This window comes from Semicossyphus pulcher, unplaced genomic scaffold (assembly GCF_022749685.1).
Source record: "Semicossyphus pulcher isolate SPU_LCO1_2020_fin unplaced genomic scaffold, fSemPul1.0.p SCAF_1, whole genome shotgun sequence".
Classification (NCBI taxonomy): Eukaryota; Metazoa; Chordata; class Actinopteri; order Labriformes; family Labridae; genus Semicossyphus; species Semicossyphus pulcher.
Window position 1 is genome coordinate 16,295,394 of NW_027211603.1, and position 25,002 is coordinate 16,320,395.

At 40.8% G+C, this 25,002-nt stretch overlaps 1 protein-coding gene across 1 annotated transcript in view; it reads right to left on the reverse strand.

Annotated features, from left to right (window-relative positions):
- tead1b (TEA domain family member 1b) overlaps positions 1-21,985 on the reverse strand; it is a 46,715-nt gene extending 24,730 nt beyond the window's left edge. The window contains 3 exon segments of the mRNA XM_069660603.1: positions 4,839-5,091; positions 21,307-21,427; positions 21,892-21,985. Coding sequence (XP_069516704.1) covers positions 4,839-4,995 — 157 coding nt within the window. The 5' untranslated portion in view covers positions 4,996-5,091; positions 21,307-21,427; positions 21,892-21,985.
- Between the last annotated feature and the right edge of the window lie 3,017 nt (positions 21,986-25,002).

The following is a 25,002-nucleotide window of genomic DNA, read 5'->3' on the forward strand; positions in this document are numbered from 1 at the left end:
TCCAATATGCAAAGCCAAACACAGACACTCTGTTGTATTCACTCGTCCTTTCCCAGTAACATCTCACCTTCACCTTCCTGTTCATGCTAAGCAGCCCTGTAAGGTGTGAGCCCCCCAGAAAACACGAGGCTGTGTGCGGTAAACTGGAATCTAACACACGAGTCACAACACAACATGGTATGCTCGGTCACCACAACATGGGCACGAGTTAGAGCTGAAATGTGAACAGAGTGCCATGAAATAATATGCACTTCAAAATCAATTCTGCTGCTCAGCAACAGGGGAGCTCCAAATGTGGATCCATTTTGGGGCTGAGTCTCATTAATTTCTTGTTTTCAGAGCCACAGAAACACACATGGGTCATCAGCTTTAGACATGTGAATCTAAAAGAACATATGCTTTACACAAACTGATAAATGATGTGGACCATCTATGTTAAACTGCTGTTAATCGCTGGAAGTCTGCCATTGTTATTTCCATACCAATCACTGCTAAATGGCAGAATAGCATAGGTGTACATCCCAATATATAAAACTACGTTTCTGTTTAGTTTCTATATTTGCATGCTCTCATTTTCAGAGTAGCCAGTGAGCTATATAAATACTGCATTAACCAGAATTCCTGCCCTTAATAGAAACACCTGTTGAGTCAAGCTGTATCTGACAAGGTTCCACCCATAGTTGCAAGAACAGGTCAATTTGTACTCATTGACCCGCCGCACGTTTGATCCCCGTCCCTGTCTAAGGCAGGACGAATCAGCGACCCACAGTGACTAAATAACCAGTTTGCCACAACCCTCAAATCTTGACTCAAGATTCAAAATGACTTCCTTCTTCCTTCATCATACCTGCATCAATACAATTTACACTTTCGACACTTACTCCTTTTGAGGAAGACATAAAATAATTGGACTTTTTTCACCACCATGTGTGTGAAAACACGGTAGTCTTACACTGACAATGGCGGGGGAACAAATGAGGGATTATTCTGGAGGTGTGTGATGCCTCTCCTGCATTGAAGTTCCTCACACTCCGTTCTGAGTGAATGTAGGTGACTCGGGGAGCCTGAGCTGATCCCAGAATTCCTCATTATCCGCCCAGCAGGGAGGATCAGGTCCGCTCGCTCTGTCTCGGAGCATGCTCGGCCCGGTGAGACGAGCCCCAGAGGAGCACAGCGCTGGGCCATCGGGGGCAAGCCAGGTCTGCTCATTATATCTAACTCATCCTTGGCATCTCTGCAAACCAAGTGCCACTTAGTTCCCGCAGGAGGAGTCTGGGCTGGATCACTGACGAGATGGCAGAGCAAACAGCAGTGCGGTAATAGGCAAAGCTTTACATCAAAAAGAGGTATAGTTTTATCAGCAGGTGGATAAAAATGAAACATGTAGGGATAGTTCACCTTTTCGCTGATGGAGATTCTTATTTTCATAATAAAAATGTCAAATTATGGGGACGCCTGCTCCTACTTTTTATCAGAACCAGATTTATATATGACATAATAACACAGGCAGAAGTAGTACCTTAAAAGGTGAATATGTTTCCACTATATGCATCTGAAAAGACTTTCAGATACAAATGGTGGCCTTGTGTCTTCTGCAACAGCAACACAAAATGCACCACATGACGAGATAAAGCCTTAAAATAGAGCATGTATTTACATATTTATTTGTGAGTAGATGGAATAAAAATCAGTCCATCCCTTTTTTTTTTCAACAGTAACTGAGAGAAATTCACCAATGTCATTTAGCTTGCGGGGCAAGTGCAAATACATAACTCAATGAATAAACATACAATTTGGGGGAAGCGTGTTGTTTCATTTATCAACTCTATTTCTGGGATAAATGAATGCAGCCTTGCACAGCAGGTGAATTATGCAAGTGCAGAGTCTTAGGCCTTTGGCTGGGGGCCAGTGGCCTCCATTTCACTTTACTTTTTAAAATATTCTCCGCAGTAAACTCTGGGGCCATAGAAAGTGCCGAGTGCTGCAGTCTATGCAGATGTGGTGTCTTCCATTGCCTGAGAGGACGGGCACGGAGCCAGCCAACACTGGTCTCAGCACATCCGAAACACTTCAGGTAAACACCACAATAAGCTAAGAAGCAGAAATTAGAAATTGTTTTGTAGCGCAACACAGTTGCTATAGAGACTGTTGCTAATTAACTGCACTCTACCCCAGGATAACAAAGGGCTTAAGGGCACTCAGGGCGGCTCCTCTTGTGATGAGCTCTGTGTATGGAACACTATGCTGTCCCCAGGGTCTCTCAGCTACAAAATACCTGTCCTCCTTGTAGCCAACTTTCATCTCAGATGCCACGAGAGGTTTTGTGTGCTGTGTGTCTGCGGCTGTTATAAACCCTGTGGACCTGGATTACAGTGCTGTATCAGCCTCACCAAGCTAGCTCAACCCTTCCCCTCTTAAAAGACAAATCACTGGTTGTTTCAGACAAATCAATCCCTTGTCGCAGCATGGAGGACCACTCTATTTGTTACTTCTCATCTCTGGTGGCATTTCTAGCAGAGTCATCTAAAAAATGAAGCTGCCTTTTATAAATGTGATTGTTGTTTTTTTCATTTCTTATAACATATCTAAAACTCCTGCAGCCCATAGTGAACAGAAAAGGGACTTTTATTGATTCACCTGTCGGAGATGGCCGCTAAATACTTACATCTACACACTGAGTATTCAAAAGCAGACAATATAATATACATTATATGTTCAAGCTGCAGTGGGAATGGGAAAGATGTTATATTTTTAATCAATATGTATTGAATAGACCATTCTGACATAATAAAACACATAACGTAAAAAAGGAACTGAGTCAGATTTAAAGCTCTCTTACACAATCTGCTCGGCCATGCTAGATTGTCCCGGCACCTCTACATGACACAATTTCTGGAGCTTAAATTATTGACCCTGATCTAATATTATTGTGCTATAATAATAGACTTACTTGAGCCATTCAAAATAAAATGTGGGTCTTTTTTCTTCGAGACAGACTGACGACACCTTTAAGGTCTTTCTGGGGACAGTCACAGTTTGTGGCATGATGGGATTTGCACAGGGATGCAGCAGCAGCTGCAGGGCTAAACAACGGGCTCTGTCCACAGAAAAAAACTATCAGACTGATAGCAATCTGTCTTCTGATCAATTCTGATATGTTAGGAAAGGACTGCATCCATAATTCTACCTTTAATCTAAAATAAAAAACTGGACCTACCTATCCACAGCTCTTTCTACAGACCGCAGCTGAACACAGGCAGTTAGCAGAACTGTCATCCTTTGGAAACATGCATTAGGTTAGGGGACTGAAGCTTTTCAGTTTGCAGAGTGGAAGATGAAAGAAAATCATTTCACTTTTGTGTCAAACAGTTCTGCCTCAGTGCTAGAAGGAGAGACGGTGATTCTGCTACTGGTGAGACAATGTGTAACCAGATACCGAGCACATCTGGCAGGATGAAGCTCTATTCAACGCTACACTTTTCAGTCTCTTCAGCAGAATTTCTAAGTTGATTCAACACCACAAAAACAACATCTTTCTCTGGCTTTGTTACTGAGGTTCTAAATCAACAATCTTTTGAGTTCAGAAGGAGAAAACCTGAGTGAAAATATTCTTCCGTCTGGGAAATGTATATTTTTTTATCTTATTTTGACGTGGATGATGGTTTTCTGCTAATGCTAATCAGAATAAATTGTACCCGTGTAATTTGAGAGGAAGATTATAAAGAGAAACTACATCAAAGGTCTGATTGATAATCTGGCATTAAGAGCTGTATATCATAAAACCAGAAGTCCTACTGGCTCCATAATTTGTCAGACAGACTATATGTAAAACATTATCTTACACTGATATTGTCACAGTGTAACATCATCCTGTATTAAGACTGTCCGTAACACTGAGTCCTGCACTTAGCTCTGCTCATTTATAACTCGAGAAAATCCGAATTGTCATGCTTTAATCCACAGCAGAGGGACAGCTTCTCTGGCAGCCGCACTCTGTATTTGGAGGGGGCGGGGGGGCGGGGGGGTTGGAGGAAGAGACAGTGGGGAGGGTCCTGTTGTCTGAGCCCACATCTTTGTAGTGGCAGCTGAGGGGCTTCACTGCAACTCTTAGAATTTACATTTTGTTTGGCCGGAGGGGTCACATGACAGCTGCAGGCGAATGCTCTGAGGGGCTTTCTGCTTTCACTTGACACTGACAGGCTGTGAGACGGTCCAACACCGCAGAGAGAAAATATTCCCTCTTTCCATGACATCACCCAGCCAGGAATTGGGGGGGGGGAATGGAGGGAGGAGAGGGGGCACAGCTGGTGGCAGCCGCAGTACCATCTGCTACTGACTAATAGTTCATGCTGCTTTACTTATAAACTTGCACTTCTGTGAACCAGAGAAGTGGTTGTACAGTCAACCTCACAGAGCACATAAATTAGAGATGGACAGTCTTTGATAATACATTGCTCGCCGGGGCCTGTGCTGATGCATTTCTTTCTAAGGGAATAGTTAAAATAAAATCTGGTCACGGTCAATGACAGGATTGATACTAAGGTCAGCAGAGGATTAATGCAAACATCTAAGAAGACGATGACAGATTGTGGTGTAAACCAGGGCAGAAACCTCCTGACAGAAAATATTCTTGCACACGAATTACACCCACTAGGTATCATATGTTAGCTAGTGAGCTTTAAGGTGCTTTTAGTGCTTTGTTACCTTTGGACTAAGCCAGGCTAGCTGCTTTCCCTGTTTCCATTGTTTATGCAAAGCTACGCTAACCAGCTGCTGGCAGTAGCTTCATATTTAAGGAAAGACAGATATTGCTTACACAGACACACATCTGCACTCACCATACATCTTTCCCTCATCAGACAGGATGATCTTCCTTCGTCCACAAGGAGGATAGATGGCCAGGGCCTCCTGGAAGCTCTGCTCAATATCAGGGCTCCACACCCCCTCTGCATCATTGTCTATGGGCTTGTCTGCCGAGTCGCTCAGCCTCTCCATGTCCTCGGCAGGGCTCTCGCTGCCGCTCCAGCTGCTGGGATCAATCTTGGCGGTTGGGCTCTCCAAGCTGAAGCCTGGAGCAGACTAGGGAGAGACCTGGAATTCCCAAATAAACAAACACAACCAAACAGTCACTCTCCACAACACAACAGCAGACATCTGCTTCCAAAGCAACAACACGGTACACAGTGTTAGTTGAGAGCACAATATGGAGCAGAGGCAGCCAAACAAGCTGGACATCGCCAGGAATGTTGTTGACTTGATTTACAATGGATGTTATGGGGTTTAACAATTGCACATTTTCTCCATGGACACGGCTTCCTTTATGATAAATGACAGAACACTTAGAACATGTACTTGAGACTATGACAGGACGTGCACCAAGCCTGAAGGATGATGCGAGTGCACTAACAATGTACAGGTTTATGAAGTCATCAAGCGAAGACAAAGTGGACCTTTAAGCTCATTTTGTATGTCACCTAAAGATTTGCATTTTGCACCAGAATTGTCACTTTAAAGTTTAATTGCTGAAGCTAAAAGTGTAGGTAGGAAGGAGAGAGCAGCATCTCAAGCTCCTCCATGAACACTGCTAAGGTGTCCTTGCACAAAAGCATTCAGTCTTGAAGTCTTAGTTGGCTAACAGGTCAGACGATGGTTTGAGTTGGCAGCTTCCAGGTGTAAATGTGTGTAACTGTGTGATTGTGCAGCCAGACATTTCTACGAATAAAAAAAAATTCATGTTCAGCAACACTTCACTGTATAAATGAAAAGTAGGAGGCTTTTCATCCGTAGTGCTCACGTCAGCAGTTGACCACAGCCCTCACACTATGACAGCATATAGAAAGCAGACACTTAAGCCACATAGTGAAGCCAGACGAGGCTGCAGACCTGAAGGCATCACAGGAAAAACTACACTTTACAGACTACAGCACAATCCAAGAACCAGCCCTCTTTGTGCATTTTACCGAGCTGCTCACACAGCTGGGAAACGTCTCATCTCACCAGATACTATCGACAAGACCAACAAGCTTCTGGCAGAATCTGCAGCTGATAAACGGAGGAGCGCATCATTTAGTTGTGACAGAATAAGTGCAGGTGGATAGGTGGTAGTTTTCTTTAATAGTCTTAGAAAGTTAAATATCAGGGTCTAAACAGCCCACTGGCCCTGGGTCAAGTTAAGCCAGTATTGCATCTGTGTTATATTGACAACCTGGGTCAAAGGTCAACCAAGGGATTTTTAGAGTGCAACGATTCAAACAAGAAACATGAGGACAAGGTAAGCATAACAATGACTCTATAGTTATTTATTTACTTAAATAGTACTAACAGTGTAAACAAGTTAAAAAAGGTAACAAGTGATAAACAAGGAGCTCAGGTAAGTACAGCACTTTATAAAGCACCTGAGAGACACTGCTGAGGGATCAAATTTACATGTGACTTTAATGCAACTTTACTTTATCAACAACAACCGACCAACAACATAACTTTAATTATTTTCTGTTTATCTTTTCATTTTATGCTTATTTATTTTGAGCATGTCAGCAGCAGCCCACGTTCTACTTGTGTTTTTAATAGCGATGGAGGCTTCTGAAGAAGGTTTGGTAACACATCTTCTCACTGATCCGCCTCTGTAGGTCTGTCAACTGGGACCTCATGGATCTCTCCTTCTTCTCCCACTGCTGCTCCATCTCCTGCAGAGGCCTTCTGTGGCCTGAAGGAGGGTCGACTTCTTCTGCTACCTGATGCTTCGTCTTTCTAGCTCCTTCTCAGCCTCCTTCAGAGCAGACGTGAGCTTCTTGTTCTTTCTTTTCTGGTGATCCATTTGAGAGCTTGGTAGGAAAGCTGGGATTTCTCCACAGTCTTCTTTGCATCCTCCTTTTGTTGTAGAAGAGCGTCCTACATCTTGCTCAGTTCGTTCTGCAGCTTCTGAGCTTCAGCCCTCTGTCTCTGTTCGTGGAGCTGATCAAGTAGATTGGCCAGGGAGTCCTCTTGGATTTCTAAGAGGACTCTACCCTCGGTTGTGCTCTGGGTGAGCCTGGCCTCGCTGTCCTTCAGCTCGTTCCTCGCTTGAGATTCGAGGGAGCAGAGGTAGAAATTAAACGAAGGTTCTACTTCTAAGAAGTTGGTCTCCATTGTTTCCAGTTTTGTCTTTTGCGTGGTGGTTTTCTCAGAAGATGTGGAATTTCCAATGTCTCAGTGAACTTGGGTCTGAGTATTTATAGTCTCATAAAATCATGACATCATTGATTCTGACACTTCAGCTGTGTCCCAATCCAGGGGCTGCAGCCTTCGAAGGCCGTATTTGAAGGCCGACTGCGCCACTGAAGCGCGTCGAAGGCTTTCCCAATTTGAAGACTCCTGTCAGATGCGGCCAACAAATGTGTCTTCCATTTCCCCGGCCGGAAAAGGATCCATCGGGTGCATCCTTCGCGGCCCACCGTATCCCGAGATGCATTGCGTGCCAATTCAAACGAAATGGCAGACTTTTAAACGGCCGAGGATTACACTTTAAAATGTAAACGTTTTTGGTTTCAACTCAATCGAATAGCCAGTGTTATACATGCTTAAGAAAACGTAAGGGCCCTTGAAACAAATTATCTTTAAAATAATTAACTAGCTAGCCTGCTAGCTACCTGTTGCTAGGCGACAGGAGCACCGTTTGGTGACGCAGGGTAGACCAGACTGTCTCATTTCAGTTCGGCTTTAACGGTCTATGCAGGCTCTGAATGGAGCATCCTTTGTGGACCGCCTCCTTCAAAGGCTGCAGCCCGGTGATTGGGACACAGCTTAGGTTTTCTGTCCAGCTGTTTGAACAGAAAACAGGAAATACACAAACTTCTTCTTAAACCAAAAATACTGAATAATAAACTACCGTACATAATAATACCCCAGTATTATAGTCAGAATTAGTCAGATTAGCCTAAAGGTTTGAATTTTGCATTTCAGCACCTGCACCATTGCTTTAAGCTTTCTATTTTTTACAAGCTGCGTCTTTAAGTTTAATTGCTGAAGCTAAAAGTGTAGGTAGGAAGGAGAGAGCAGCATCACAAGCTCCTTCATGAACACTGCTAAGGAGTCCTTGCACAAAAGCATTCAGTCTTGAAGTCTTAGTTGGCTAACAGGTCAGACGATGGTTTGAGTTGGCAGCTTCCAGGTGTAAATGTGTGTAACTGTGTGATTGTGCAGCCAGACATTTCTACAAATAAAAAATCATTCATGTTCAGCAACACTTCACCGTATAAATGAAAGTAGGAGGCTTTTCATCCGTAGAGCTCACGTCAGCAGTCGACCACAGCCCTCACACTATGACAGCATATAGAAAGCAGACACTTAAGCCACATAGTGAAGCCAGACAAGGCTGCAGACCTGAAGGCATCACAGGAAAACTACACTTTACAGACTACAGCACAATCCAAGAACCAGCCCTCTTTGTGCATTTTACCGAGCTGCTCACACAGCTGGGAAACGAATCTAACTAGATACTATCGACAAGACCAACAAGCTTCTGGCAGAATCTGCAGCTGATAAACGGAGGAACGCATCATTTAGTTGAGACAGCATCTTGAGCAGAATGCATTAAATGTCTGGTAACAAAAACCAAGAAATTACTACACGTGGCAGCTTCGTGTATCTATCTGTGACTCATCGTGGCATTTTACTGGGCAACAGCGAAGCATGTGTACAGTACAGTGGGCAGCCACTAAGTCCGACCAAGGACGTCAAAATAAAATACATAAGTAAAAAACCTGGAACGGGCATTCTCTATTAAGATGTACAGTGAAAACACAGATCATTTATCATGTAAAGGTCGAGTCTGTACGCTGTTTTTATGGCAGAGATGTGCTGGCTTAGAGTGAGCCTGAAAACGGACACAGCCAACACATGAACACAAACATTAAACTTTATTAGGGAAACTTAATCTGTTTGTCAAATGGCTTCTCCTGAAAATTCTCGATAAATCATTGAATGTGTCCAGGCAAGGGGAAAAGAACAAAGCTCAAGCAGAGGGGTTAACTCAAAGCATGTAAGACAAAACTGTCCTAATTATGGGTGAATACATAATTTATGCAGGGAGTGAATGTTTTAAAAAGCCTGCCCTAAGGCACAACAAAAACAAGGAATACGGTAAGGGCACATTTACTCAGAGGCAAGTTCCCTGACCTGTTCCCAGAGGGAGACGGCAAAGCAACAAGTGGACAAGACATTGCTTTCCCCTCTTAAAAGGGAATTATCCAACAGGCAGTGTTGGACTAGTTTAAGCTGCATTTTATTGTCTGATGCAGCCGCCTATACTGTAACTGCTCCTGCTTAACTCACACTGTGTGACCTCACATAGTCTTTGTCGGTTTTTTCAGCTGAACACATGAGCTCTGTATTCATGAGCACCGTCTGTGGCAGCATGAATGCAGTGCAGACTGACAGAAAACAATGTGTAATGTTGTGCTATCTATGTCACTCTAACAGTAACATGTCTACTCTACTGTATGTCAAACAGATTGGAAAGTTACTCTCTTAAGCCTTAATCCACTTGTATGTTTTTCTTCCTTTACCAACACTGAGTGAGTTTTTTTCTTCTCTAAATCTCTCCACTCTTTCCAGACAACTGCTTCCTCCCTGAGCAAGATCCCATTCAAGCAGCACAAGCTGTCAGGAAGTGGGAATAGCAGCATATGTTTCTTCCTGCATGTCAGTTCAGGAGGGGGAAAGGGGGGATGGGAGCAAGCTGTTGGGGAGAAAAAAAAAAACTCCCAGCGAGCAGAGAGAGCTTTTACTGAATTCCGTTTTTGTGTGCTGACTGCTGACACTGCAGAACCAACTCACAAACTGATGAGGGAGGGGGGAAAAAATTTCCATTTCAACCACTAAAAGGCCCGGGACTCTTTCTAGATGTGCTCCTCTCATCCTAACCAAATGATGAACTGTGCTCATAATCACTTCCAGCTTAGATTTCCATGGCAAGATGGAGAACGAAGAAAATATTTGATCCTATCCCCATCAAGACAAAGCGGTTATTTGAAGTTGTTGACGCTAAAAATGCCGTGACTTGGCATAGATAGTTGTCTTTAGAGATGCAGCAATGATGTATCAATAAAGCTTTAAAGCATCTTATGAAATAAAACTTTTTTAAAAACTTAAACTTATTCCCACATTATAATTAAAGACCACAAGTCTAGTGCCTTTATACCTTTTAGTTGACAAACTTTTTCTGTTTGTGCTTCTAATTCGCTTATGAAAAAGATGCATTTTTTATGAGAAATACAAAGTACAACAATCTTTAGTGACTTTGTCAGTAACACCAGATTCAAACATACTAATGTTTCCCTCCTCTGCTGGTGTTTTCCTGCAACATCACACCAGGAAATGAACACAGTTACAGAAACATGCAATTAATTATTAAACCTCAACTCAACCTGCTGTTCCCTCTGACACCAAGACACATATGTAGGAATATAATACTTTACCACTCCTCGAAATTATGGTTGGAACATTTTTGTCTATTTCGAAGAACATAACCCACACCAACATGCGGAGCTCATGTAAGGGCTCATGCAGAGAGGGGAGAAACAAGTCAAGAATCATGAGGCAGCTAAATGACTGACTCTCTGCAACAGGAAACAATTAATACTTGTTTTTTTTAAAAATCCCCACATAAAATGTTCTTTAAAATGAGATCAAACATGTCTTTGGGAAAATGAAAAAAGTCAGCCAAAAAAAAATAACTCCGCAAACATGACAGCAATGGAGGCTCTTTCAAGCAACAATTGTTTAATTTATCAATCAGATAATTTCCCAATGTTTCATATTGATCTCTGACATGGTTCAAGTGCTCCTGGTAGGTTATCAACACAAGGCAGTGCAACAATCCCTAAAGCCCCACTCCATTTGGATTCAAGATATCCACATAAATTCTAAGTTTCATTCAAAAGAGAAGCAGTAAATGTTACATCCACATATCTGAAACAGTAACTGTAGCCACCTTGCTGTTTGTGAGAGATACCCTAACATCTACTCCTTCCTTCAGGTTAGAAGAACTCCTGGTAGAAGCTTCATGTACATTTCCATCAAGACGGATTTCCAGCGATTATTGAAAAGATTTTCTGAAATTCTTTAAAACCCACATTTCCTCACAGACTAATTTAATAACCGTATTTTAACTCAACACAGGAAACATTACTAAGATGTCCAAGAAGCAGATGGAAAAAGGTAAGATCAACGGAGACAATGTGCCAATGTCTTGCAATTACACCGAATCTGCATCTTGATCCGTTCTTAAATACCTTGGCAATACGGTTTCAGCAGATTCAGAGACGGTTTAAAATGAAAACAAATATGCAAATAACAGATGTTTGGAGAATGTTGAACAGATGTTTGTGCAGACTAGTCACTCATTTAAAAAATGAATAAAACATGGATGCAGACTAATGCATCAATTCAGCATCCATAAATAATACATTGAAAGATTTAAGTATTACTTACTGTAACAAAAATTATATATTTATACATTATTGGCAACAAATTGTAAACTTTATGAGTTCCCACAAAAGGTAATGTGAACCTTTGTGTGTTGAAATGATGTTCAAATTAAGTGTTTTCTGCCATCGTCTTTCATGGAATGACCACTTTTCTATCATCCAACTCCTGCTCTTTTACACTGCACTGTCTAATTTACTATGTTGTTTATATAATGTCCATTTTTACCAATATGATGTTGGATGTGGTGGAATAATGTAGGAGGAAATGAGTGCTTGCATTGACAGAGGAATGGATGTGGGGTAGGGTTACACATGTGTGCACAGTAAACAGTGACTGCTTACTTTTTCTGTAACATACCGGTATCAGTAAACAGAAAATCTCCCTAAATATTGATCTTTAGTTTTTTTCATTCGGCTCCTGGATTTGTCCTCACACACCACTGAAATAACAGAATAAAAGTCACCCCCCCCATTCTCGATAGATGAGTTTCTTTGCATCCTGTGACATCTATTGGATGCTTTCACCGTGTGCAACATGTGAATAACCTGCGGCGTTGTCACTAAAGACGGTCTCTTAGCGCCGCAGAATCTGTCGACTAATTATTTCTGTCAAAAGAAGGTATGAATGTCACCCATAGAAACACTTGTGGCTTACAGATAAGTGCATACTTCTGTCTTTGCAGGGTGTGCACCATAGAAATGGTCTTATTTGTGAGATGTGGGGTGAAGATGGCCTGCGATGCAATTAGTGAATGTGGTAGCTAAGCAGAGTAGTAGCTGTGACACGGCATTATGGGAAATCACACTTACCGTGAGATTACATAAACCACTCACCAAGCTGGAATCCAGCTCCTTAAATTAAGAGAACCCATTTCACCCATCAGACGGAGCAAGGTAATGAAATAGCAGATGAGAGGTCTCAGATGTAATTTTCCATGTGGAGTTCTTTTGTGCCGTTATCTCAGAGGGTGCAATAATGATTCTGTGAATGACTTTTGTGCACCCCATAATGGCCCACAGTAGTTAAGGCCACAGTGTGTAAAACTATAATTACCATGTGATTTCAAAACTCAACATTTTCAGCGTGTTGTAAAGACATATTCTGGCCTTTGCATAATTACAACAGCAATGTCACAAGTATTCCATTTTGAGCTACACGCAACCAACTATGGACACTCACAAAGAGAGACGTAGCTGAAATTCCATTTAGTTTCTGTCACTAAAACAAATTAATCACCTTGGAAGAGCATGTTTGTGGAATGAAGTGTTTGACAGCAGGTCTTCGAGGGCCTTGAGAGGCAGTTGCGGGGAACACGCAAAATACAATTAAACAAAAAAAATCTGTAATGAAAAAACTATTTGAAATTAATTTATTTAGAAGAAATTAACACTCAAGGTAAAGTTGGGGCATGCAGCCAGTGTTTAGAATAAATCAAAAACAACTCAACAGGAGCAGCGATGAATACGCATCCCAGCGTTAAATAAAAAAAGATCTTTTTTGGAGCACACTCTTAACGCACTGCAATTTCATTTTAAAAAGAAAAATGGGTTGAATGGCAAGGAAAATTTTAATTACTACAGTCACTTCTAAACAGACTTCATACAGTATGTCACTATTAAACTCCGCCAGAATGTCAGGACAAAACTATTGATTGTGTATTGGATTTTCCTTAGGTTTCATGAATAAATACGGACTGCAGATGAATGAATAAACAAGGTTTTCAATACCAATTTCCGAAGGTCCACTGCAGAGGCTAGAAATCTCACTTATGCTGCCTCTGTTATTGGCAGTGGCCTCGTGTTTATTTCATGCCTCTTTGAACCGGCAGGCTTAGGTGCCGTGAATCTGTCTGATATCATCCCACTCAAACGTGAGGCCTGGATCCCACTGCCCAGTAAGCATCAGGCCACTGTGGGATCAATCTTTGTTTGCCAGAGAATGGGATTGATTTACAGGTTCTGTCAAAGCAGCCCTCTCTACCTGCCTCAGACTGAGAAACAGGTAGCAACAACATGACCTGGACAACATCAGATATGTCGGCAGCCCTGAAAGATGCACGTCTAAAAGGTATTCCACTCTGAACAGCAGAGGGAAGATTAACTGTGTATCTAAGGGACAAAAATAAATCTGTGTCCTGCCAGTAATACAAAAATATATAAATAAAACAGTGTACCATTCAAACATGAAATGTAATGAAAGCTCAGAAGACATTTGCCTATCAAAAATTTGCAGTGCATTCCAGACAGCGTACGCCCGTGTCACAGCGGTGTGGAGTGTGAGCGGAACACATAAAGCTCAGGAAATTAAAGCTGTAAATAAAGGTCCGTCAGATAAAGGATCTCCTGACAGTTATGAGAGCAGTGCAGGCCGAGGGCTGGCCGCTGGCTCATTCAGGACGCGTGCGGATGGGCATGAAAAAACAAATCACAGTGATGAGCATGAAGGCCACCATTTGCATTTGACGCTCGTCTCTTTTCTTCTTCCTCTCTAGCCATTATTTATACCCTTATGTACTTCTTTCTTTCGTCTCTCTCCATATTCACGTTTTTCTCTCCACCCTTTTTTTCTTTTGGCAACCCCTGCATATCACCCCAGTCCTAAATAAACAGCCTCCTATGAGGTGCTGTGGAGCCCAATAAAAGAGCCTGCTAAGGTGCTGTGCACCCCCGTGAAATTGACAACGTGAATTGTGTCTTTTATTTTTTTTTACAACTTCCTAAATATGTATGCAAAAATATTTTGGGGCGACTGTTGGTGAAGAATATATAAACACATACATTTTTAGAGCTGTAATTAGTATGCAGATATGATACTAACAGGTAAAAGGGATTCATTACTCATTTGATACTTAACCAACATTTTGCCTCACTCATTTAGCTGTTCATTTGTACCTTAGGGGCAGACTAGAATTGGACATGTTTCACTTTAATAGTACCGGGGTTGTTGTTGAGAAAATGCTTGATTGAGACTGAGTCCAAGCACATAGTAAATATCAATAATCTTCCTAAAGGGAAACTTCAATATGTAGCCCAGATATTTAAAGATGAAACAAATGAAATGCTACCCAACGTGAAGAAACCTCCATGGGAGCACAGAAATGTCTGCACAAAGTATAACAATTGTTTAAACAATTTAATTATGTGTGGTATTTTTCAGCCTTATTGGGCATGGGCAGTTTCAAATTACTTGTAGATGTTTTTTAAGGTGAAGAAAAGACATTTTGCCTCTTTCATCTACTTCAATGGGGCTTAGAAGGACGTGAGCTCTTTCTATTAAATACATGAGTCAATTTTGAGATCAGTGCACTCAGAAACATAACACACAGTCAAGTTACCTTGACTTGTATAGCTGACTGTAATTCCAATTTTCTGGACATTTGGTGGATGATGGAAAAATAAGCATCCAAGGCTGATATTTCTTGTAGCACACTAAAGGTAGCTATTACGTTAGACACTATGTGCAGTCGTCTTTGTAGCAACCAAACCAGATGAAAAGTCAACCACCTTGATTTGTTAATTAAAAAAAAAGATGAACACACCTAAAAATATTGCAACCAAAAACTGAGCAATGGAATTATCATTAACAGCTAGAAAACATGTAGCATTATTTTATATTTTTCTTATTGTTTAAGGTGCATTGTGTGAGATTTTACATGGATTAATCATTTTATATAGCCACTGTGTGAAGGGATAGTAGAGGAACTGATAAATTGAGACCTTCCCCAACTTCCTCCATTGCCTATAACAGCCAGTGGGCTGATTCCCATGTAAAGCATTCAGGCTGGTTTACCCGCAAAAAGAAGAGGATGTGACATATATATGCGGGCTCTTCTCGCCTCGCCGCCTAGAGCTCATTCTCTGCCACTACAGTCAACAGTGAGCAACACGAGACAATGCAAGCTGAGAAATGGAGATAGATAATGTCAACAAATGACCGGCACCCACAACAACACCATCACAAAGTACACACAAGAATAAAAAACAAAAAAAAGTTCATCATTGTGATATTGTGGTTTTAGCTGGCTAATTAGTTCGCTAATGCTTGTGAGGATTTGCTGGTTCACCAGCGTAATTTGCCGTTTGGTTACGAAGCACAATGCCAGATTCATGCAGTGTATTTACATTAGAGCTAGTTGGCTAACCTTAGCATGCTCGCTAACGTTATGACTACCAAAATACTATCTGAGTGTGTCAGTTATCTAGCTTGACAAATAACTTTGCCAGTTAACATGACAGTGTTGATTTTGGCCAACAGTAAATGATGTAGCAGAACAAAGCAAATGTATATACCTAGCGATTGTTTTCTATTAGCCAGTATCGTTGCATTATCTGCCTAGGCTAAGGTTAGCCAGCTAGCTGTAAGCCGTCAAAAAGGTACCGTTAGCAAACAAAGAAACGTTAGCTTGTTTGCTATTGCAGACGATTTGCCAATTAGCCAACGTAGCTGAATAATATCAGCGCGTGCAAGAAGGTTGACTACAGTTCACTCAACAGCCAACGGTGTCAATAACAACAAGGATTTTTGAAAGTTACACAATGCACCTTTAACAAATCCCATGAAAAGACTAAAATCAACAAAGAAGAAGAAGAATTGATGATTCTAGCAGGGGTTGAAACCCTCCATGCCATTGAGCTCCATTGTTGATCAGAAACTATAAAGACATCAATGAGCCACACTGTTGCACTTGATGGCATGTTCCTTCACTATGCTGAACATGGGCACTGTAATTTTAAGTCGATTCCACATCCTCATGCACCATCCTGCTGCTCTAAATACTCACAAGGGTAGCAAATGTGAAATTATCTGAAGCTGAAAGTAGTCCTCAAATAATTCTCTACTTTCTGCTGTTTGAGCAACATTGGAAAAAAATATATTGTGCCAAATAAAGTGCCAACTACAGTGTCCAGCTGTTTCAGAAAAAGATTGATCCTTTTGTAAATATGTAAACAATATTTGTAATGAAGAGATTTAGGACTTTAGTAGGAGCAAGAGGACTTGGGCTAAGCATCACAGAGAGAAAGTCACCACTGCCTCATTTCCACTAAATTGTATTCACTTGGAACTGTTCTTTTTTTGGTTTTCCATTGGGAAGAGTAGTTTATAGTACCTGGTATTTTCTTTTACATCACCTTCCATGCAAGCTTAGCCAGTATAAAAAAGCTGGAGGTAAAGCTCTGATTGGTCAGAGACTATCCTCATTCACGAGGGACACCCTGCAGTACTCCGCCAACCAGTCAGTAGTTTGTTTGAGCGATCAGCAGTGGCTAAGAGCAGTGGATCTAAAATACAAACTCACGCATGCACATTTTAATACTCTCAAATGCGGCTGAATAAACGTACACTGCTTAAGTTCTTTGGGCAACTCACATTATGTACAGTTCCTGCCTGTGTTCCCATAGACAGGAACATACTTAACCCAGTACTTAGCTAATAATGTTCATTAAAAAATACAGAATATTAGCATCTTACATATTAATTTGCCAACAAATCTATATACATTCTGAAAAAATGGGATTATAAAAGACGTATTGTTTGTTGACAGCACAGCTAGCCCATGTTGATAATTCAATTAAGAACCAACAAGACTCCTTTTAGTAACTGTGTACTATTTGGGTCTATTAAACAGACTAAGCAGAGACAAAAACAGTCTGGACAATACTCCATTGCTGTGTCCCGGGCTCGGATTCCAAACTAATTTAGCGGGCACAGCCTGCATATTAATGTTGGGAGCTTACCCTCCAGTCTATCTGTGCCTCGGCTGAATCCAGGGCACCTTCAGGGCAGAGAGAGCCTGCCTGATCTGTGTCCGCCATGATAACAATACAGCGACCATTGATGAAAGGTCTTGTGGGAATTTATTACAAGCAGCGACTGGGGAACACGGTGCCAGAGAGACTGAATAACCCGCATTTGAATACAGGCCACAAATTATACACAGTTTCAGTAAATGAAGTGACTGTGTGTCTTTGTTCCATGAGTTTCCTTTCACTAGTGGGAAGCCGAACACCACTACCGCTACTATAGCCAGGCTGCAAAGAGAGAGGAAGTTGTTGAAACCTAGATTTCCTGCTTTCATTGTGGTTTAGAACTCAAAATGTTTGTAGTGGTTACAGAAACTGAGTCATCAAATGATTCATGGCGTACATATTGCTTTTCATTTGTTTTTCACGATGCAGCTCATTCATTTGTCTTTTTATTCAAATCGGAGTAGGAAGAAAAAGTGCACGTCCTAGCATCATAATAACTTCTGAGGCAGTGAACGTCAATAATGAGTGGTTTAAGCATAATGCTGTGTAAATGCTTCTTTTCCGGCGCACATGACTGCCATATGGTAAAAATTATAAGGCTCTAATATTAAAGTGGTATGACTTCAAGGGGTCAGAGAGGCTCAAGCATTTGATGCTTTTAATAAAACTAAAAGAGCTTAGACGTGTTCCTTTTGCATGAATAGGCAGAGTCTACTACTACTCCAGTGAAATGGGAGTAGACTTGAACATAGCCTGTCTTCCATGAGCATGCATAAGGAGAAAAAAAAGAAATGTGTTGCTCTCACTAAGGTGGTTGACAGGGCCAAAGTGCATTCGGTAGCTGGCAGTCATTTTATGGCTGCAGCACTGAAGCAGATTTACTTAGATGACGTCAGTGGCTTTGAGCCAGCTTTTCCTTTTTGGTGGCACTCTCGGCTGGCCTCGGTGGGCCCTGCTCAAACTGCTGAGCAGCAGCGCATACTCTAAAATTCCCTTTCTAGACCAGGGTTTACCTCAGGGCACACACAGTCTGGAAGCCTGCAGGAGTGTCCTCTTTTTAAAGCGCGCTGTGACCGAGGAGAACACTGATGTTTTGATGTGATTCTCTCCCTGCCACACATCACATCTAATTACACGATTAATGACTCCGTGGCCAGATTCAATTACAGATCACAGATCTTTTTCTAGCCCTGGATTTTCATAACAAAAAATATTATTGTGTATTATCATTTCAATTAAAATGCAGGACACGTAATGTGTTCACATTCCCATGAGGAATTTTACAGGCCCTCACAAATAGAAACCATTCCTGTAATGTTCGTGCAGTACATTTGCTTTTTTTAGTCAGCTAAGGCCTCTATTTCTAACATCAATTTCCTGGTAATCCATGTGAAGTATGGATTACCGTAAAAACAATTTAAAAAGATACCGCAGCTTTTAACTCCTGACAGTAACAACATAAAATCCGAGCCATGAGAACATCTCATCGAGGATCTAATTGTTTAAAAAGGTGATCACACAAACCACAAAGCCAAGACAGATAAAGCCAAAGACTGTTTTCTATTTGAATGTGCATATAATGTCTCTTCATCTGTGACATCACAAAAGACTGCTAAAAGTTGTAAAATAGCATCCTAGTGTTGAAAAATGCCTGTTCAACATCATAGTCTGTCAAATTAATTTAGAACTTGAATTACAATAGGAAGCCATGAATTCAGATGAAATTAGCAACAATTCAAACTGTACAATATTTAAATGTATGATTTGATCTGTTTGTACCAAAACCACGGTGGGCCCCAAAAATAATCATAATACTAGTGAACTGAAAACACTGCTTTTAGAACAAGCTGCTATCCAGAGAAAATATACACATCACTGCTCTATGGCACCTGTTGCACCAGCGCAGACTACACAGGTGCTTCTCCACAGCAGGCTGTTCCGACTCACACACACAGAGTGTATCTCTCAATGTGCTACTAACGAAAAGTCACAAACTGTTTCAAATTGTTCTTAAATGTAGCTATTGATGATAATACAATGGCTAATAGGGCAGTTTGGATTCCTTCTTTTGTATAAATATAACACCAGGTTCAAATGAAATCTGTGCTCTGTAGAAACAAAAGGACGACTCAATATTTGCCATGTTTCCCTGCACAGAACAAAACGAGCAAACACGTTTGACAAATGTTTGTTCCAAAATATAGTCCTCTGAAAGCCGACAACCCTTGAACAACATCCAGTGTGGACAACCGAAGAAAGGAAGAGTCTCACTTTGCTCCAAGAAGTAACACGGTCCACTCTGTGCCTCACAAAAGCACATTATTCTTTCCACACTTCACAACAGATAGACTGAACTCTCTGTAGAGCTGCCCTCAGACATCAATGAGCGACACAATCTGAAGGAACATTAAAGTTTAGACTATAATGCGATATATCCACAGCAGCACAACGTTTTCGCATTCAGATACTGGTATTTCACTCACTCTCGTTTTATCATTTCACATTATTTCAAATTAGAAAATAATACAACATACAAAAAGAAAGGCTATGGTTTGAAAGCTGGGAACAATGTTGTAGTATCTTCAACAAACTACAATTAAGGCTAAATGTGCTGCTTTATGCTCCATTAAAAGACTAAAGGGAGTTTGGAAACTCTTAGATTCAGAGGTAAAGTCTCATTCAGTGAAACAAAGACAACATCCTATTCTTGCACAAATGTTATGCAGGCTTACGTCCAACGGGTCCCCTGGTTGTGTAAGCTGAAAACAAAGCATCCATTTCAAACCCTGATGTGTTTTGTTTTTTTTATTCCAAGCAAGCTGATTTACACTGTGACTTGTCTGGAGTTACGCCTGACTGCATTCAAACTCTTTTCACCTTTATTAAATGAAATATGTTGGGTCTCTTCCTTGTCTTTTTGCCTCTACTTTCTACAGAGATACATCCAGTTTTTAACAGCACTAAATGTAAGATAAAGCTTTTTTCACAGCTGCTTTACTCATTAAAGAGCCAAAAACTTGTCGCTGTAGTGGTAGAAGTGACGGAAAAGGGTTTTTTTTGTTCAAGGCCTTTTTTTAAAGCGTGTTCAGGTGTATTCAACACTCAGTTTTGTCAAGCCTCTTAACCATATTATACAATAGGAACTTTTGCTTAATTAATTTAGAGTGAGGTGATTACTTATTTTCCCTTACACAAAACATGAAAAAAAACTGTTAAAGCCATGAAATGTCAAGATAAGCGCATTTCTACAGCTGACTGGAGAGCTCTCAAGAGTCTGAATGAGGCTAAATCAAAATGTATTTTGTAATTACTAAATTAGTGAAGTATAAGGAAACCTTGATTGAATCACAGCAGCATATCTGAGCTGTGTAAACTGTGGCCTGATGACCTGACTGGGCTGTTTGTTCAAAGCAAACCCAATCTGACAATTTACAGGAGCACATACTCAGACAAGCATCAGGGGGGGAAACAAAAGTCTGGCACAAAGAGGAGACCTTTCAGTGTTTGGTGAAACAGGAGGTACATCCACTTTTTAAGCTAACTTTTCTGTTGCTAAGGAAAGATTTAGGTCTGATTCTCATCCCTCCCTTTACAAAACAGTCTGAGTAGATTTCCCACAAAAAGTTAAGTGGATGAAATCATTGTGAGGAGTAAAACTTTATGACACACACACAAACATACACACACACAGCTGGACTACAGGCAGTTGAGGGGGGAGTTCGGTTTTAGCTGAGCAGGCATTTCCCAAAGTAGAGGAAAGTAAAGGAAAACAGTGAAGTTGAGCACAAATAACAGCTTCATTTACATCAAACTTACATCTAAGCTACCTTTAACAAACACTTCAGCTTAAACAGAGTCACGTTACGCCCTTACATACGATTTAAAAGCCCAAAAGTACGTAAAAATGTATTTTTAGGACATCATATTTGGCAAACTTAGACTCAAGTTAGTCAGGGAGGGACTCAGAGGAGCTTTAATGAAAGGAGTTTGGGGTTAACCTTTCCCTCCGGTTCAGCCGCTACACTGTAACAACATGGAGAACACAGACACAGACCGGTGAGAAAAACATTTTAAAAAATCATTTACTTACACAAAACTTCGATGGCGTTTTGGAAAAAAGAACCGTCAAAACGTGTTGAAGCAACAAGTCTCTCCGCGGTGTTTCCTTCGAGGTGGTCCGAAAATGGTCCAACAACTCCCGGCTGAGCCAACTACGGAGAGCAGAACAGCAACGTTTTCAACCGTCATCTTGTCCAAAAAACTGTAATTCGTGCGGTAACACTGTTAGTTCCTCCTGAATCCCTCTGGGAGTTTCTGAGGATCTAACACGGGGCAAAACGGCATCTGAGGCGTTTTATAGGGGCGTAGGACCGGGCTTCTTCACAAAAAATGTGAAAAATGTCAAAGATTTTCGCTGCTATGTCAAAGCCATAGGCTACAACAGTGAGTGTTCAAAGTGAGCACCCTGTTGCAACAGCGACCAGAATCGGCCATCTATCTCAGCGATGGAAACAGACGACCTAACGTTACTTCCCGCCATGTGATAAAGAGTAAAAACACCTAAATAAGCCAGCATTTTTGATAAATTGTCCAATATTTCCAAAGACGTCAACTAAACCCCGTGAACAGAAGTCTACAACCAGTTTGGATACCTGCAACTACCATTGAAACTTACCTCGTTATTGATATCTCATATAAAAATGTCCCTTTCTTTTGGTAATGGGATGTTACGGGGTATTTTTAATACTATGTCAAGTTATTCTGGTGTTTCTGGGCCAGCCAGGAAGGTGTAGGTGAATCGCTTCGCGCACTGACAGAGATGCGAAGAATGCTCGGAATGAGAAGAGGAATGAAATGAACGCAAAGAGCGAGTTTGCGCCGGGGCGGAGCGAGAGGTGGCGTCATCCCGAGCCCCGAGCAGCCAGCCTGGGCAGCAGGCAGCAGGGGCAGGGAGGGTACAAAACATCCCGAGAACCGAAGACGCCTTCAAGGACACCACGGAACTCAGAGATTACAGCTCCTCGGCCGTGAAGGCATCTTGTACTAATACGTAAGCAGATAGAGCTATTATTGCAGGTAGTAAGTCCCTCTCAAATAACCTCATAAATATTATAATTATAAAAAAAAAACAATTTCACGTAAACCTATCTTTATTTTACCATTTTATGCTAGCTTTTTAAATTTTTTCCTAGCTTAAGTAATACTCATATTCCACTAGGCTTACATGTATTGTATTTGACAAAATAATTGCAAGATAGTTTTGCAGACAACATTCAATATTTCTTGCAATAGGCCATTTATCTTAGTGTTTCAATACTTGTGTACTCTAACTTTTACTTGGTCTTTTTCTTGTTATTTACTACTTAAACATTGCAGTATTGCAACTTAAGATGCTAACCTATTGTACTACATGAATTTGACAACACTTGTTAGCCTACAATAGTAGCTAGTTAGTAAATAATGTACACAATTGAAAGTACAATTTATTTATTCAATTAAATGTAGAAATAGGCTATATATACAGTCATTGAAGGACAACCTGACCAGTGCAAAATATTTTTGGTAGGAAAAAAGCAAAACTGGCTTCAAACTCACAATTATAATCTTGAACGTGACTGTGTTGGTGACAACAGTTGACAACATTTTACATCAGTTAATGATTGCATTGAAAAGAGAAATATAACAAAATGTGGTTTATCCGACTTACATTTACATTTGTATTTAACTGAAACCTCATTATTTTACTGATTCTGCTTGACTATTATTTTTTTAATTAACATTTAGAGTATTTCTATACCACAACTGCACAACATTTCAGAGGGAAATACTGAACCTTTTGTCTATTATTTTAAATAATCACATGCTACTGACACATTGCATGACACAAGATGTTTGCAGCGTTTGGATAGGTTCCCATGACTCAACCTTTAAACCTGCTGCAAGGCATCAACATGCCATCACTGCACTGTTATAAATCAATGAGCTACCACAGAGCCACAGTTCTACAAAATAAATGTGCATTTCTCTTTAATTAACCTGAATGATGAGCTGACAAGATGCATCATGTTTATTGCTAAACAGACAGTTCTGCTTGATGTGGAGCCAACTCAAACATAGTGAGGAGAGATGACTTGATCTTCAGCTGTTATTGAATTGAACGCCTGAATGTTGAAAAGAATATATTGGAGACAACAACTGGTCATGAACACAGCATAGCAAGATTGTTCTCCAGAAGGTTTGTAGTCAGTGTTTAATAATCTTATTGATTGGTATACAGTATAATTGTGTATCAAACAATGTGAATTCAAGGAATATACCTAACAATGTCAGTAGCTGTCATGGTTTATATGTAATCTTTTATTTTCCCTCAGGACACTCTTTCCTCTTGCTAACATTTTTAGTTTCTTTCCTTTTTTTGTCCAGTTCAGGGCTGCAATATTTCCTACAGGACTTAAAGGCAGCAGCTGACTCCACAATACTGGCCAAACTCAGACTTGAGAGAGGAGGGGAATGCAAATTAGGTATGAGGAAACTTTTGGAAGCTGCACAAAGTGTGGCCTTCAACTGGATATCATGATAATAAAATACAAGTAAACATATTTAAATGATTGAGAATGCATTATTGTCTGTATTTTTCCCTTAAGTCTGTCTCATCAGCACTGTGTTCCATTAATCACAAACCACATTTCTGCTTGTATGGCATCATAGAGTCTATCCAATTTATAATACTAAAACTAAAAGAAAAATAACTACCATCATGATATAAAACAATGTGTTTGCTAAAAGCCTAGAGTTCAGATAAAAGACATATTTCAAACACTATTTCTACATTCCAACTATTGAATAAGGCTGATTTGGCCACATTTACGCGTGCAAGTTCAACAGTTCCTGACAGAAAGCCCAGTCAAAGACACAACTGTGGTCTTGTCTGAACAAGTCCTCCATTAGAAGCTGGTGTTTTGACACCAATCCTTCAAAAGAAAAGGATCTATAAAGATGAACGACTTCCCCTCTGAGGACATCCATCAACACCTTTTAACACCTGTCTGTGCACGTTCAGCCGACAGAGAAACACAGGGAGGTGTGTGATTTAAATGATCTTCATACAGGGCTGTCTCTCAGTGCATTTTTCATTCTTTCTATTCCAATCTGTGCAAAATGCACTTCACGGTAGAAGTGGACACTAACAAGCAGCTGTATATCACTTTCTCTATTGTCTCAGGGGTTGCCTGTCCACCTTAATAACAGATTATTCATCTTCAAAAGGCAGCTGTATCTTAGGCGCCTTTTATAAGAAATCCCTGCTTGTTTTTACCAAAGATGAATGCAGCCGCCGTTTGTAACTGCAGGAGCTCACATGTAACAGCGGTAATTCATCAGCTGACAGTATTTGAAAGCAACATGTTAAAAATAATCTCGTCACGTGTGTCAGAGTTCGGAAAACGCTCTCATATGAGAAGTCTTCAGTGTAAGTGCACCCAGCAGAGGAAGACTGCATTTTGTAGGTTACTGAGCCACATGATTACAGTTAAATTATTGATATATGAATTCCTGACATTCTTATTGCTGTGTTCACTTGGCACTTATTGTATTTCATCATTCCTGATTGTGAGGGAGAAAAATCCAAAGGGCTGTTTACACCAGAACAAAAAGGTCACCCACCAAGCCTACCTTGATATGGCACATGAGCGGTGCAGGGGTAAAAGCTGTACGGGTGGCAAGTAAGCCAAACAGATATATATGTGAATGTATGTGAGAGAGTCACTATAGACAGGTCTACACCTTT